Here is a 12,818-nt window from a genome sequence, read left to right as displayed (position 1 = left end):
TGGTTGAGATGGATCCAACTATGTCATCAGTAAAGTTTGATGGTTCCAACTTTGCTTTACAGGTTGGGAACAACAACGGTGTGTTCAACGCTCAGCTTCATGTCCCACCGGGTAAGTTGCTCCCGCTGCAGTCAGTCTGTACTTATGGGAAGAAGGCAGCCCACAGGCAGTGCTCCCTCTCAGCTCCCATCTCCTTCTTGGCTTTCCTCTTGGTCTCACCACCAAAGTATCATCGGAAGGCCATCGCCGCAACAGTCGCGAGCTAGCTGTGGCTAGCTGAGTTCAACTAAGTTTTTTTAGTTGTCCTTTCAGTTCCATCGCATCGCACTGACAAGATTTCTCCACAGAACGGCCCGAAACACCGCCCCATCCACTCTCTACCGTTCCGTTCCGTCGCGATCCAGACTTTGTTGATCGCGGCACACTTCTCGACCAGATCCGCGAAAAGTGCTCCGCTCCTGCTTCTCGAATCGCGCTTGTCGGCCTCGGTGGCGTTGGGTAGGTCCTCATAACCCATGGAAGACTGACTGCGTTACTGATTCCTCGGAGGAAATCGCAACTTGCCATCGAATACTGTTACCGAGTCCGCGAGAACTTCCCGAACACGTGGGTCTTCTGGGTACACACGAGTAACGCTGCTCGATTCGAGCAGGGCTTCCGGGAAATTGCCGACCGTGTCAGAATCCCCGGTCGCAAAGATCCTAAGGTCAACATCTTCCAGCTTGTTGGGGGCTGGCTTAACGATGAGAGGAAGGGCAAATGGACTCTTGTCCTGGACAATGTCGATGACGATGAGTTTCTGAACAAGGCTGCTCCTGGTGACTCAGGCAGTACAACTGGGAAAGTACTCTTGGAGTATATTCCTCAGAGCCCCCATGGATCCATCATCATCACCAGTCGCAGTGCTGCGGTTGCCTCGCGGATGGTCGAGTCAAGAGATATTACCACAATTGCACCGATGCACAAGACGGATGCGCGACTGCTCTTCCAGAAGAAACTCGATGTTCCAGAAGACCGCGCTGGCGATGAGGTGGATGAGCTTATGGCCGCCCTGGAGTACATGCCGCAAGCTACATCAGATACCGCTCGCCACGCTTTTCCGTGTCACAATATCTGCAACTATTCCAGAAGAGTGATCGCAAGAAATTGAGTCTTTTGGATTACGAAGGGGGCCACCTACGTCGAGACCGAGAAGCGCATAATTCGATCATGCTCACCTGGCAAATCTCTTTCGATCACCTGCGGCGAGCCAGGCCTTCGGCAGCAGACCTGTTGTCGCTGATGAGCTTCTTCGACAGACAGGGGATTCCTGAAGCCTTACTCCGACATCAAGAAGACGAAGACAACCATAAGCTAGATCTACGGGAGAAGGGCCTGGCAAACCTGAGTGATGAAGATAGTACATCCAGTCACGATGACCAATTCGACGTCGATGTCCTGACATTGAGAGACTATTCGTTCATCTCCATAACAGGAGTAGATGTTTTCGAGATGCATCGGCTGGTACAACTTGCAACGCTCAAGTGGCTTGAAATCCAAGGACAGTTTCAGAATTGGAGGGAACGTTTCATCGATATTCTCAGCAATGCCTCACCAACAAGTGATTACGGGAATTGGGGGACATTGCAGGTATTGTTTCCGCATATACGAATGGCCGCAACTCAACCACCCGATACAAAAGACTCTTTAAAAAATTGGGCTAAACTCATGTGTCAGGCAGCGTGGTATGCATGTTACAAATGGAACCTACCAGTAGCAAAACACTTAGCAAGCAAGGCTGAAAGAGCATGCAGGGAGCTACTTGGTCCAGATCATTTTATAACGTCTCAGGCCACTAAGATAATAGGCGTTGTGCACGCACAGGCTGCGGAATGGGAAGAGGCTGAGTTCTGTATGTCGAGAGTAAAGGATATTCAGGAGAGAGAATTAGGCCGCGAACACCGTGAGACCCTGAGCACCACAGCCGACCTCTCGAATATATACCTGAGCCAGGATCGATGCGAGGAAGCCGAAACGCTACAACTTCAGGTGCTGAATACCTGCAAGACCGCACTAGGCCCTAGACATCGAGTTACATTGACCAGCATGGAATATCTCTCGCGCATATATCAGTACAAAAAGCAATGGAGAGAAGCCGAAGAGATTCAAGTACAAATAACGAAGGCGCACATCGCAATCTCAGGCCCCGAGCATCCTGCAACGTTGCAGAGCATGGGTCAACTTTCTCCGATCTACCAGCAACAGGGTCGCTTGAAAGAGGCCGCACAGCTGGGTAGACATATTGTGGAGAGCTCCAAGAGAGAACTAGGAGCTGAAGATTTTGAGACATTGATGAGCATGCACCACCTCGCAACCGCATGCGGGCAACAGGGTCAATGGGAAGAAGCCAAAGAGCTCCACACACAAGTATTGAACAGCCAGTTGAAATTGCTGAGCCCCGAACATCCTTTAATACTGACCAGCATGAGTAACCTTGCATTTTGTTTAAAACACACGAATCAATACTTCGAGGCCTTGAAGTTGATGTCTGAATGCGTGTGCCTGATGAGATACCACTTAGGCCCTGATCATCCTGATACCAGGGATGCGTCGGACGCACTGGTAGAATGGCAAACCGAGACATGGCCATTGAGACCCGGAGAAGAAGAGGTCTCTTCCGAGATCAGCATGGTATCCCAGCAGGAAGTTTAATCATACGGTTGCCTAGACGCTCGGAATATGCTGACATCGTGTAAGTCACTTTGGGGAAACAGGCTGACGCGCAATTTCTCTGATCATGATGTGTTTACTTCTGTCCAGGCTAAATAACAATGGAATCAATCCTCGCGACTCCAGGGACGATACGAGGGCTCTCTGGCTCTGGCATCATGGCTCTCAAGTTCTGTGAACAAGCAAACCCGCCCTATCTATTCAGAACCTCCCCGAGACAAGCTAAGTATAAGCGTAACAATACTTCCCCGACCGCGAATCCACCACCTCTCCGATCCGCCGCTGGCGATCCAAGACCCCGAAATCCATCACCGTGTCCAGCGTCACCAACGGCGCGTCGAGAGGGTTATAGATCACCGCCGTCCCATTCAGTGCGTCCCACCGCACCGCGAAATCCCGCTCCTGCCACAGCGTCCACATGCGATCCACCATGCCATGGTGCAGGAAGAAGGCGGGATCGTGCGGGCTGGCGAAGACATCCAGCATCGCCCCGCCGACCGTCGTGTGCCCGCCGCCATGCGACCCGATCAGCGTCGCGTTACTCGGGTCCATCACGGCCATGAAGGCGTCCATATCTGGTGCTCCGAGCAGCATGTCCACGCGCTGCTGGGTGTTGAGGATCTGCAGCGACTCGGGACGGAAGTTCCGGTTCAGACATCTGGGGTTGAAGCGCCATGGGTCGGGCGGGAGGGGCCCGTAGGACTTCACGAAATCGCGACTGAAGGGGCCGAGGTGCAGGGTCCAGTTTGCGAAGGGCCCGGAGGTCACGCATCCGCCGCCGGCGCCGGGGGGCAGACACCCGCCTAGGTTGGCGGGGCAGAGAGCGGGGTGTTCGACGGTCGAGGCGTTGTAGATGCCGTTGCCGCCGAGGGAGGTCGGGGAGTTGTCGAAGAGGGGGCTCGATAGGAGGTTGTTGTGGGTGTAGAGCGGCCAGTCCCAGTATCTGCCGCGTTGATTAGTTTTTGGGGAGGTGGTTGGTGGGGAGAATGGGCCTACGGTTGTGCGCCAGTGTATCCGCATTCTTCGCGGATGGCTTGCTCCCACAGCCAGGTGAAGTGGCGGTGCCAGGGGAGAAGGAGCCCGTTGTTGTGGATGACGAGGGTGTTGTTGATGTGCGTGCTGTCGGTTGTCAGTGGTCTGTTGGTCTGGGAGTTGAGTCGGAGGGGGGCGGCTCACATCACAAAATCGTCAATACGATCACGCGCGCCGGGGAATCGATCGCGAGGGAGGCGCGAAGGCCGACTGCGCATACACCACAGGGCGTCGATGTAGTTCGTCCGCTCTTGGGGTTTCAATTCCTGCCTGGCAAGGGTCAGAGATGTCTGCAAGTTAATATGGGAACGGAGCGCAGTACCATTCCCGACGAACTTGGGCAGCTTCTGGATGGCACCGCGACTGGGGTGCCGCCAACGCAACGGTGGCGGCAAGCAGGAGAGAATTGAAGATGCGCATCTTGACCGAACTGCCGAGTCACCTGTCCTCAGGCTGAAAGACCTGCGCGACGACTACGAAGAAATGCACCTTATATACCCCACGGGGTCCAGAGATCAGGCAACCTCAACTTTCGACCCTGCATGCTGGGTACACAGCATGAAGGGCGTCCCGGGTATTCGCAGCCGACAGATCCACCCATGCCAGAGAAGCCAACATTTCGGCGTCTCGGGACAATCCCGCTTCGATTCAGAAAAAGCAAAGCTGGCTATTGGCAATTATTTCCATTAGACGGGTGTATAGTGCATATGATACATCAGATCGATCCTCCCCGCCGCTAGTAACACTCGATACTGTCGATGAAGGGAATCGGGTCGGAGGAGGTGTGAAGGCCTGGGTTGAGCATGGTACTCCGGCCAGTGCAGCCGATCGCACTGGTCGCTGTCAGTCACCTTCCCTCAATTCTGTGGTCCGGGGTGAAGCTTACGTGAATAGTCGACACGGCCGCGACAAGAACACGGTGTTGACCTCCCTGTAACCTGTCAATGTCTGCTCGGAATATCGACGATCGATCGCACTTACTCTTCCGAGAACTTCCAGCAGTCGTTCAAAGGCACCTGCATGGAGCGACTCCCCTCCGTGGTCTCGTATCCGACCTGTCTTCTGGTCAGTGTGCGATTGAGGGTTGGTGGAGTGTCTACGCGACTCACGGTGGTCCATTCCATTGCGCTGCTCACCGCCGCGAGGAGCAGCGCACTTAGGGACAAAGATTTGATGGCAAGCATGGTGGCGGTGGCTGTTGGAGAGATCACCAGGGTCTGATTCTTTGGGGAACAACGAGGCCGATGATGGACTGTCGCGGGCGCTCACTATCTGACACGTAGTATTTAAGCTGTCGAGGGCGCGGCAGGGCAGGCAGGCCCTTTGTTGTGGTTTGATCACATCCCTTGCGTCGATCGGGCGGCGCATTCCAAGCGCGACCCTGCGTCACGGTGGTGGTCGAATCCGAGGTTGTTGATTCTAAGTTATGGTTTGCTACTGAGTACGGAGTACTGAGGGATGGTTGAGTCCATCAGCAGAGAATTAATCTGGCCTCGTTGTGATCGATACGTTAGGTCTGGTGTGGTCAGGTGACTGTCGCACACGGCCGTCTGAAGTTGTTTACGATGGGATCTGAGAGCGAACACGGCAGGTCGACCCCGAGTCGGACTCGGGATCTCACTTGTTTTACCCCATCTGGGGTTTCAACCTTTTCAACCTTTAAATTGCCGAGGTTGGGCAGGGTCCAGTTGCGGGTGAAACATTATCCTCAGGGCCACGAGAAACGACGTTATATACTGTGCTTATATCTCCGATGCAGACGGTAGTGAATTCTTCAGACTTGCATCTGATTTTGTCTTCGCTGCACAGCAGCCTTTTGCGCAGTACGATGCATGTTGTACGTGTGGCGATCCCAGCCATCGGAAAAGGACTGACTCATCAAAGCGGATAAATATCCGCCACAGTCAAGCCTCAAGCCTCAAGGCTTGGGATCAAGCTACCTAAGCTGTGCCATCCGTAACTTAGCTGGCAGCCTGGCAACTTACCACTGTCGAGAGACTCGAGGCAGCGAAACACAATGTGAAGGGCCCTGGGAAGGAAGCTTGGATCCCAAACTCGGCGTGCGGGGTTGGCACGTGGACCAGCTCGACTAAGGCCCAAAACAGCTATCCGGGAGTTTGGCTCGGGAGTTGAACTCCCTCATCCTCGGCCGGACGGCTGACCACCTCGGCTGCCTCGTCGGACGGTATTATATAACGACCCTGACAGCCCCAGGCGGGCGTGACCGGCAATGTTGGCGGCCTCCTATCTACCGCCGATCCACCGGGGGCTCGCTTGCTGGGCAATCACAATGGGCGGCAATGACCGGGGGATCCACGTCACCCCGTGTGAGCAATCCAGCCCGTTCTACAGGTCCTTATCTCGGCTAATTGTGGTTTGCTCCCCGGGTTTGGCCCGCTGCGGGTCCGAAAGGCGTGGATTCGCCCCCGTGGGGAGGCGAGGGGAGGGGAGGGGAAACCGGAGGGTCCGGGGTCGAGGGCAGGGGGATTTCTCTTTATCTCCCCTTCCCCAGGTTGACATGGGCCTCATACGATGCTGAGAGCTTGTCACCCCATCCTCCCATCATGCCATCTATCGAAATGTCGACCTCCTCGCCGGAAGACCTATCCGGCAAAGCACACTCGGACTACTTCGAGACGACCGAGAAAACTGCCTACGTCTCCGATGCCGTCGAGTCACTGTCCGAATCCCACAAGGCCTACCTGATCGAACGCCATGGCACCCTGGAACTCGATCCGGTGCCGAGTATGGACCCCGCGGATCCGTACAACTGGCCCGCCTTCAAGGTAAAACATCTCACCTGGTGTCGTGGCTCGTAGAAGGCTGGGAATAATAACCAAGAGCAGAAAACCCTGAACCTGGTCCTCGTGGCCTTCCACGCCTGCATGGGCACGTTCACCGCGGCGGCCATTATCCCTGCCTATGAATCGATCTCCGAGGACCTGGGGGTGAGCATCCAGCGCACCAGCTACCTGACCTCGCTGCAGATCGCCATCCTGGGCGGCGCCCCGTTGCTGTGGAAGCCGCTGTCGAACCGCTACGGCCGCCGTCCGATCTTCCTGCTGTCGCTGGTCTTGAGCTGCGTGTGCAACATCGGCTGCGCCCGCAGCCCGGACTACGCCTCGATGGCGGCGTGCCGCGCGCTGGTCGCCTTCTTCATCTCGCCGGCCATGGCGATCGGCAGCGCGGTCGTGACGGAGATGTTCTTCCGCCACCAGCGCGCGCGCTACATGGGGATCTGGGCGGTGATGGTGACGCTGGGGGTGCCGATCGGGCCGTTCATCTTCGGGTTCGTGACGGAGCGCGTGGGATACCGCTGGATCTTTTGGATTTTGGCTATTGTAAGCGAGCCTTGCCTCCCCCCAACCTATCTATCTCCCACTGACCTTTCCTCCAGACCAACGCCGTCGAATTCATCCTCTACCTCCCCTTCGGCCCCGAGACCCGCTACGTCGGCACCGACCTGCACTCGTCAACCACGTCCGCTTTCAAACGCGAGTACCTCACCCTCTTCCACCGCATCGACCCGACCCCCTTCCGGGCGGCCGAGTTCTACCACCCGCTCACCCTGTTCACCAACCTCCGCGTCCTGATCGCGGCCGTGGCCTACGCTATGGTGTTCCTGTTCGGGTCGGTAATGAACTCCGTCGAGGTCCCGCAACTGCTGCAGGTGAAATTCGGGCTGAACGCGCAGCAGCTCGGCCTCCAGTTTCTGGGGTTGATCATTGGCTCCCTTCTGGGTGAGCAGCTGGGCGGCGTGCTGTCGGACACCTGGATGAACCTGCGCGCCAAACGCACGGGCGGCCACCCGCCGGCGCCGGAGTACCGGCTCTGGCTGAGTTACGTGGGGTACCTGGTGACGATGGCGGGGATGGTGGTGTTCCTAGTGTGTACGGCGCAGGCGGAGCAGGGCAAATGGACGGTCGTGCCGGTGGTGGGCACGGCGATCGCCGCGTTCGGGAACCAGGTCGTCACCACGGTCATGATTACCTACGCCGTGGATACGTACCCGGCTGATGCGGGGAGCGTGGGCGTGTTCATCAATTTTGTGCGGTCGACGTGGGGATTCATCGGGCCGTTCTGGTTTACGGATTTGTTTGAGAGTGTCGGGGTCGCGGAGAGTTCCGGGGTGGTGGTCGCGTTGATTGTCGGGGTCAGTGTTCTGCCTACGGTTTGGGTGCATTGGCGGGGTGGGAGGTATCGGCGGGATTAGGTGGTTTATACACTGGATTGAATAGGGGAAGGGGGTTGCGTGGTGGTGAGGGCGGAGAGGATGTTTTGCGTAGAGGTGGGCTTGTATATAGATGTGCTCGTTTATAATTCAGCTACGGTTTGACTTGACCTGGTGTGCTAGAACATAGCTTTGCACGCTGCCAGTGATTGCTCGTACTTCAAGACAACGTATGCTCCTGCTCGTTCCTGAAGTAAACAATCGTGAAGTGGATTTCTCATGAAGCCGGTTGACACTGACCCTACCCTGACAGCAACAGTAAACCCCGACACGTCCTAATTCCTTGTTCCTCCTCCTCCCCCTCCTCCCCTCCACCATCATCCCAATCCCAAGCTAAGAAAGGCTAGCAACTAGCCCCACTCGGCACATTCGTACACTTGGAACTCGTTTTCCCCCCACTGACACTCACATCCGTCCACGTCCAATCCGAACAACTGCCCGACCCGCACGAGATGAGGATGTTGGTCCCCGAGCTGACCACCGAGCCGTGCACGTTGTCCAGCACAAAGTCCGTGATCGGCACCCCCGTCGTGGGCGTCGACGACGTGTCGCCGTAGTTCTGCTGCACCACGATCCCGTACTTGGCGATGGAGGTGAGCGTGATGTCCTTGTAGGTGACATCGGACACGGAGCCGGTGGTGTCGATGTTGGTTTTGATGCGGACGCCTTTTTGTCCCTCTTAGTCTTGGTTCTGAGAGTGAGAGGGTTGGGTAGGGCTGGGGTTGAGTACGGGGTGGAGAAAGGGAAGGGAAAGGGGAAGGGGACTGCAGGGCTGAGGGACCGGGGCGGGTGGTGAGGTGAAGGGAAAGAGGCTGGGGCTCAGGTAAACGCAAACGCACCATTATCCGAGTTGATGATCGTCGAATCCACGAACGTCACGTTCTTGACCGTGTTATCACTGCGTCCGCCCACCGACCCAATGGACAAGCCGTGTCCACCGGAGCAGTAGCCGCCCGAGAAGTAGATATTCTGCGTGGTGCTGTTAGCCACCACCATGACCAAAAAAGACCCAATCGCTGAGGGGTGAACCCAACTCACCTCTCCCGAATTCACAGCCACACAATCATCCTGATTATACACCGTGGCCCCGGAGATCGTGACATACGTGCTCGTGCCGATATCAAACGCATCGGTATTATGGCCGCCATTGTCGTCGCCGTCCGAGTTGTCGATCGTGATATCCTTCAGCGTCAAATAATCCGACCCCGCAACACTAAACACCTGCACCGGCGAGTTGACGATCTTCAGCCCGCTGATCACCGAGTTGGTCAGGCTGTGCGCCGCGAAGAACTTGGGCTTCGTCTTGCCCCCGTTCCCGCCCTCGCCGTCCCACCACCGGCTGCCGTCGCCGTTGATGCTGTGCCCGCTCGCCCCGGTGATGGTGAGGTCGCTCCCGGAGACGGAGATCAGGGGGCCGCTCCATTCCTTGTAGCCGAAGGTGGTTTCGCCGGAGAAGATTACCTATTCGTTTAGCGTTAGAGGATGGTCAAGAGGAGGTTTGGAGGCGAATGTGGAGGGGAGTGGGGCAATGGCTTGGAATAAGGAGTGGCTACGTGAGTCCCGTCGTTCAGCTTGGTCAGGTCCAGTGTCGTCCCCGACGGAACGGCGACATTCGACAGCACAATGGTCGAGCACGAGGTTTTGGACTTGCTGGCCGACGAGGCGCCATTCGACCCCGAGAAGGTGCAGGTCGTCGCGCGCTTCGCGATCTCCTCGGCCGTGGGCGGGGCCGTGATGGTTGGTGGGGCTGGGCTGGCGAGGACGCTCGCGGCCCCGAGGGCGAGCGAGAGGAGTAGGGTGGTGTTGAGGTGCATTGTTGGATTCGGGCCAAGAGGGTTCAAGCTTCGGATTGTCTTGGTGGTCTTGGTGGTCTTGGTGGTGGTTGTTCGAGGGCGCGGGTGGGTATTTATGCCTCTAGCAGCCTTCAAAGTTGATGCTCAGGAGATGTGATGGTGTAGGACAATCATGCAGGGTCTCCCACCCCCGCGTCTCGATCAATGGTAAGTGGTGGAATAACCATTTTGCTGGGTGGACTGGGGTTGTTTCAACCCCGTGTCGAGGACGAAGTATAGCATAGGGGAACAGGAGCCTGTCGTGGAATCCAGTGTTCTCAGCTCGGGCTGAGTTGCCGCCAGGGCAATCCGGGGAAGTCGCCGACGGAATGATATTCTCCAGGGGCTGGTGGCTTGGTTCGCTCTACCAGTGCGAAACGACTAACCTCCATCCCAGACGGAGGACGGCCCGTGTGAGGGCGCGAACACCTTATAGTCCAGCTCGCTTAGACGGGGGTTCTGGGTAAAGAGGGGGCATACAGCGACCCTGGTTCATAGTTTGCGGAGGTATAGGGGGAGGAACGGCACTAATTGGCGGAATCACTCGCGGGCGGCGGACATTTCAGGGCTGATGACGATGTTGATTCTTGTCTTGGCTTCACGGCTGGGACTCTTCTTGGCACGATGGTCTTGGCGTAGGAGCCCCTGAAGATATCCGGCATTCCACAGTCGTCAGATGGATGTTGATCCATGGTTCGGTTGGAGTTGACGAAATAGCCTTAGATAGGTGATGTGCCTCTCCAGTCAAAACAAGTGTGCTAGCTTGAAGTATGCCTGGTTGTATGCAGTTCATTGATGGCTGGCCAAAAAAGAAAGGTCGTGCCCGGGTTCGAACCGGGGTTATTGGAATATTTCCTGGCCCGAAGGCAAGCGAGGTCAAAATCCAAAGTGATAACCACTACACTACACAACCTGTAGTCGGTGCTGCAGCTCGCTTTGACAGTTGATATCACTCTACGCTCTTCTCCGCGTCATGTTACGGGAGTCTTTTGAGGCACTTGCAAGTCTAACCAGGCACCCTGTCTCATGACAAGTGCTCTCGCTCTATTTTCTCTATCTCTGAGACAAGGCCCCTGAAATTCGCATCAGGTTGATGGCAGGTGCATCTTGCTCAGTCTTCGTTCCATGACACCGCGATACTCGAGAATGTCGTTCCGCGGCAGCGAGTCAGAGACCTGTCCGGCAACACACCCTCCTCTCTCAACTGGCGGAAATGCTGCAACACAACCTATCTACACAAAGAGCTTGAACCCTCCCGGCACACCCGTCTGAAACAATCCCTCGGGATCATACTTCCGACTCGTCCGCCGCAGCGCCGCCACACTCTCCTCCCCATACCCCCCAATGACATCCTGGGCTGCATCGGCGTAGTTCATATACTTGAACGGTCGATACACTCCGGCATCTTTGGTGACTCCCTCAATCGCCTCGATGAGCGCCATAGCCGTCCCGTGAACCAGCTCTGCATCACTCGGATCCGGGAAGAAAGCCACCAGCAGAAAAATGACCAGTCGATTGTCGGCGGGATCCAGACCCAAGCTGTTGCGGGCGTGCAGAGAGGGGGTAGGCTGGAAGCTGATGTACCAGTTCATGTGTTTAACCACCGAGATTGAGGCCACGGATTTGTTGTACAGGTCGAAGATGGCCGAGTACACGGCAGGATCGTGGGCGAAAGTGGTGGTGTAGTACATTGTGCTATTGGAGGTGTCAGCATCACACAGAAACAGGGATTGAGGTTTTAAAGACAGGACAGACCTAAATCCAGGAACCTGGTAGCTATCCTCCTCGATGACGAAGTCGGACATGTTCGTCACTCGCAAGGTGTTGTACAGCACCGTGCTGTTGTTGATCAGGTTTTGATAGACGGCGGGGTACGGGCGTGGCTGGGCGTATAGCATGATGAGGGTCGCATGGACGGCCGCATGCTTACTTGTCCACCCGTACGACTCGATCAAGTCCGCGTGGGGGTCCAGGTTCGCCGGCTCCATGAAGTCCGAGTACGCGGCTAGGAGGCGCGGCGCCTCCGTCCCGGGGTATGCGGTGAAGCCTGCCCAGAGCTTGCCGAGCGGGTGCGTCCGCATGGTGAACCGGGTCACCACGCCGAAGTTGCTCGACCCGCCTTTCAGGGCCACGAAGAGGTCGGGATGTCTGTCGGCAGAGACGCGCAGGATCTCCCCGCTGGCCACGACGATCTCGTACTCCAGCACGTCGTCGCAGCCCCATCCGGCCGTCACGCTGGGGACCCCGATGCCACCGCCCGTCAGGAAGCCTCCGGCCCCAATGGCCGCATCGCGTCCCCCCGTGACGGTGATGTTGAGCGGATCCAGGACCTGGTAGACCTGGAGCCAGCGGGCTCCTGCTCCGATCTGCACGGTCGCACGGTCGGAACTCACCTCGACGGTGCTCATGCTGCGGAGGTCGACGGTGACGCCATCCTGAATGTTGGCTGCACCGGCAAACAAGCCGTGTCCGCCGCTGCGGATGGCGAACTGCTCCCCGCGCTCGCGGTGCGCGACGGCCATGGTCTCAACAATAATCGAGACATCTTGGGCGGAGGTGGGCCGGACCACGCACGCGGGATGGACGTTTTGTTCTTGGTAACTGAAGAAAGAACCGATGGACTCGTTGTAGCCGGGACTGTGGGTGAGAGACACCAGTCCTTGAAGTTGGGAACTGAGGAGGTTGCAGGCCGTTGGATTGGTAGCTGGCTGCTGGTGGTAAAACCTTGCAGCCGCCCACAGCCCAACAGCACCGGCTGCATACAAAACAACTGAAGCCATTTGAGGGCGATCGAGCACACAAGAAAAATAATTTAGGTAGGCAGAAAGGTAAGCTGGAGACGGAGGGGATAGTAAGACTTGGTAACCTAGATGTACTAGAACAGCGCAGGATTCAAGCATCAGGAAATTAGTCGTAAGCCCTAACCGCCGATCGTCACTTTTCTTTGTTTCGTGCATCCAACCAAAGCCGGCCACCCATGCAACCAGAAAAGTACGGATTCACTAGTTCAGCCA

General features: G+C 56.7%; 6 protein-coding genes and 1 non-coding gene across 7 annotated transcripts; 2 read left to right on the top strand and 5 right to left on the bottom strand.

Annotated features, from left to right (window-relative positions):
* Positions 1-20: 20 nt before the first annotated feature.
* Positions 21-2,691, top strand: BO66DRAFT_412795 (uncharacterized protein; the record flags this gene model as incomplete). The annotated part of the gene is made up of 5 exons (XM_025649372.1): positions 21-111; positions 348-498; positions 550-1,030; positions 1,129-1,902; positions 2,239-2,691. The coding sequence occupies 5 exons, from the start codon at positions 21-23 to the stop codon at positions 2,689-2,691; spliced, it is 1,950 nt and encodes a 649-aa protein (XP_025502341.1).
* Positions 2,692-2,931: 240 nt separating this feature from the next.
* Positions 2,932-4,161, bottom strand: BO66DRAFT_402957 (tyrosinase family protein; the record flags this gene model as incomplete). The annotated part of the gene is made up of 4 exons (XM_025648837.1): positions 2,932-3,652; positions 3,706-3,828; positions 3,886-4,011; positions 4,064-4,161. The coding sequence occupies 4 exons, from the start codon at positions 4,159-4,161 to the stop codon at positions 2,932-2,934; spliced, it is 1,068 nt and encodes a 355-aa protein (XP_025502340.1).
* A 316-nt stretch (positions 4,162-4,477) lies between these two features.
* Positions 4,478-4,925, bottom strand: BO66DRAFT_440129 (uncharacterized protein; the record flags this gene model as incomplete). The annotated part of the gene is made up of 4 exons (XM_025651221.1): positions 4,478-4,574; positions 4,628-4,672; positions 4,723-4,796; positions 4,851-4,925. The coding sequence occupies 4 exons, from the start codon at positions 4,923-4,925 to the stop codon at positions 4,478-4,480; spliced, it is 291 nt and encodes a 96-aa protein (XP_025502339.1).
* A 1,302-nt stretch (positions 4,926-6,227) lies between these two features.
* On the top strand, positions 6,228-8,003 carry BO66DRAFT_429927 (putative MFS multidrug transporter; the record flags this gene model as incomplete). Its single annotated transcript, XM_025650492.1, has 4 exons — positions 6,228-6,527; positions 6,588-7,082; positions 7,139-7,894; positions 7,980-8,003. Exons 1-4 carry the CDS (start codon positions 6,306-6,308, stop codon positions 8,001-8,003), a joined length of 1,497 nt encoding a protein of 498 aa, XP_025502338.1. The 5' UTR covers positions 6,228-6,305.
* A 312-nt stretch (positions 8,004-8,315) lies between these two features.
* On the bottom strand, positions 8,316-9,786 carry BO66DRAFT_412792 (glycoside hydrolase family 28 protein; the record flags this gene model as incomplete). The annotated part of the gene is made up of 4 exons (XM_025649371.1): positions 8,316-8,638; positions 8,812-8,941; positions 9,011-9,433; positions 9,526-9,786. The coding sequence occupies 4 exons, from the start codon at positions 9,784-9,786 to the stop codon at positions 8,316-8,318; spliced, it is 1,137 nt and encodes a 378-aa protein (XP_025502337.1).
* Positions 9,787-10,618: 832 nt separating this feature from the next.
* On the bottom strand, positions 10,619-10,717 carry BO66DRAFT_t214. The gene has a single exon. It is a non-coding gene; the product is annotated as a tRNA-Gln (tRNA).
* A 61-nt stretch (positions 10,718-10,778) lies between these two features.
* BO66DRAFT_393080 (FAD-binding oxidoreductase) lies at positions 10,779-12,676 on the bottom strand. Its single transcript, XM_025647672.1, has 2 exons — positions 11,560-12,676; positions 10,779-11,499 (listed from the first exon to the last, which is right to left on the bottom strand). Exons 1-2 carry the CDS (start codon positions 12,582-12,584, stop codon positions 11,037-11,039), a joined length of 1,488 nt encoding a protein of 495 aa, XP_025502336.1. The 5' UTR covers positions 12,585-12,676; the 3' UTR covers positions 10,779-11,036.
* Positions 12,677-12,818: the final 142 nt, after the last annotated feature.

Source organism: Aspergillus aculeatinus (genome assembly GCF_003184765.1).
Source record: "Aspergillus aculeatinus CBS 121060 unplaced genomic scaffold BO66scaffold_34, whole genome shotgun sequence".
In the NCBI taxonomy this organism is placed as follows: Eukaryota; Fungi; Ascomycota; class Eurotiomycetes; order Eurotiales; family Aspergillaceae; genus Aspergillus; species Aspergillus aculeatinus.
The sequence above is the reverse complement of the archived record's forward strand: the minus strand, read 5'-3'. Positions and strand labels throughout refer to the sequence as shown.

Excerpts from the sequence above, each read along its gene's own strand:
- BO66DRAFT_393080 (XM_025647672.1), bottom strand. The coding sequence starts at position 12,584 with ATGGCTTCAGTTGTTTTGTATGCAGCCGGTGCTGTTGGGCTGTGGGCG. Across the intron at positions 11,500-11,559 it reads TACCAGGTTCCTGGATTTAG|CACAATGTACTACACCACCA; the intron begins GTCTGTCCTGTC and ends CACCTCCAATAG.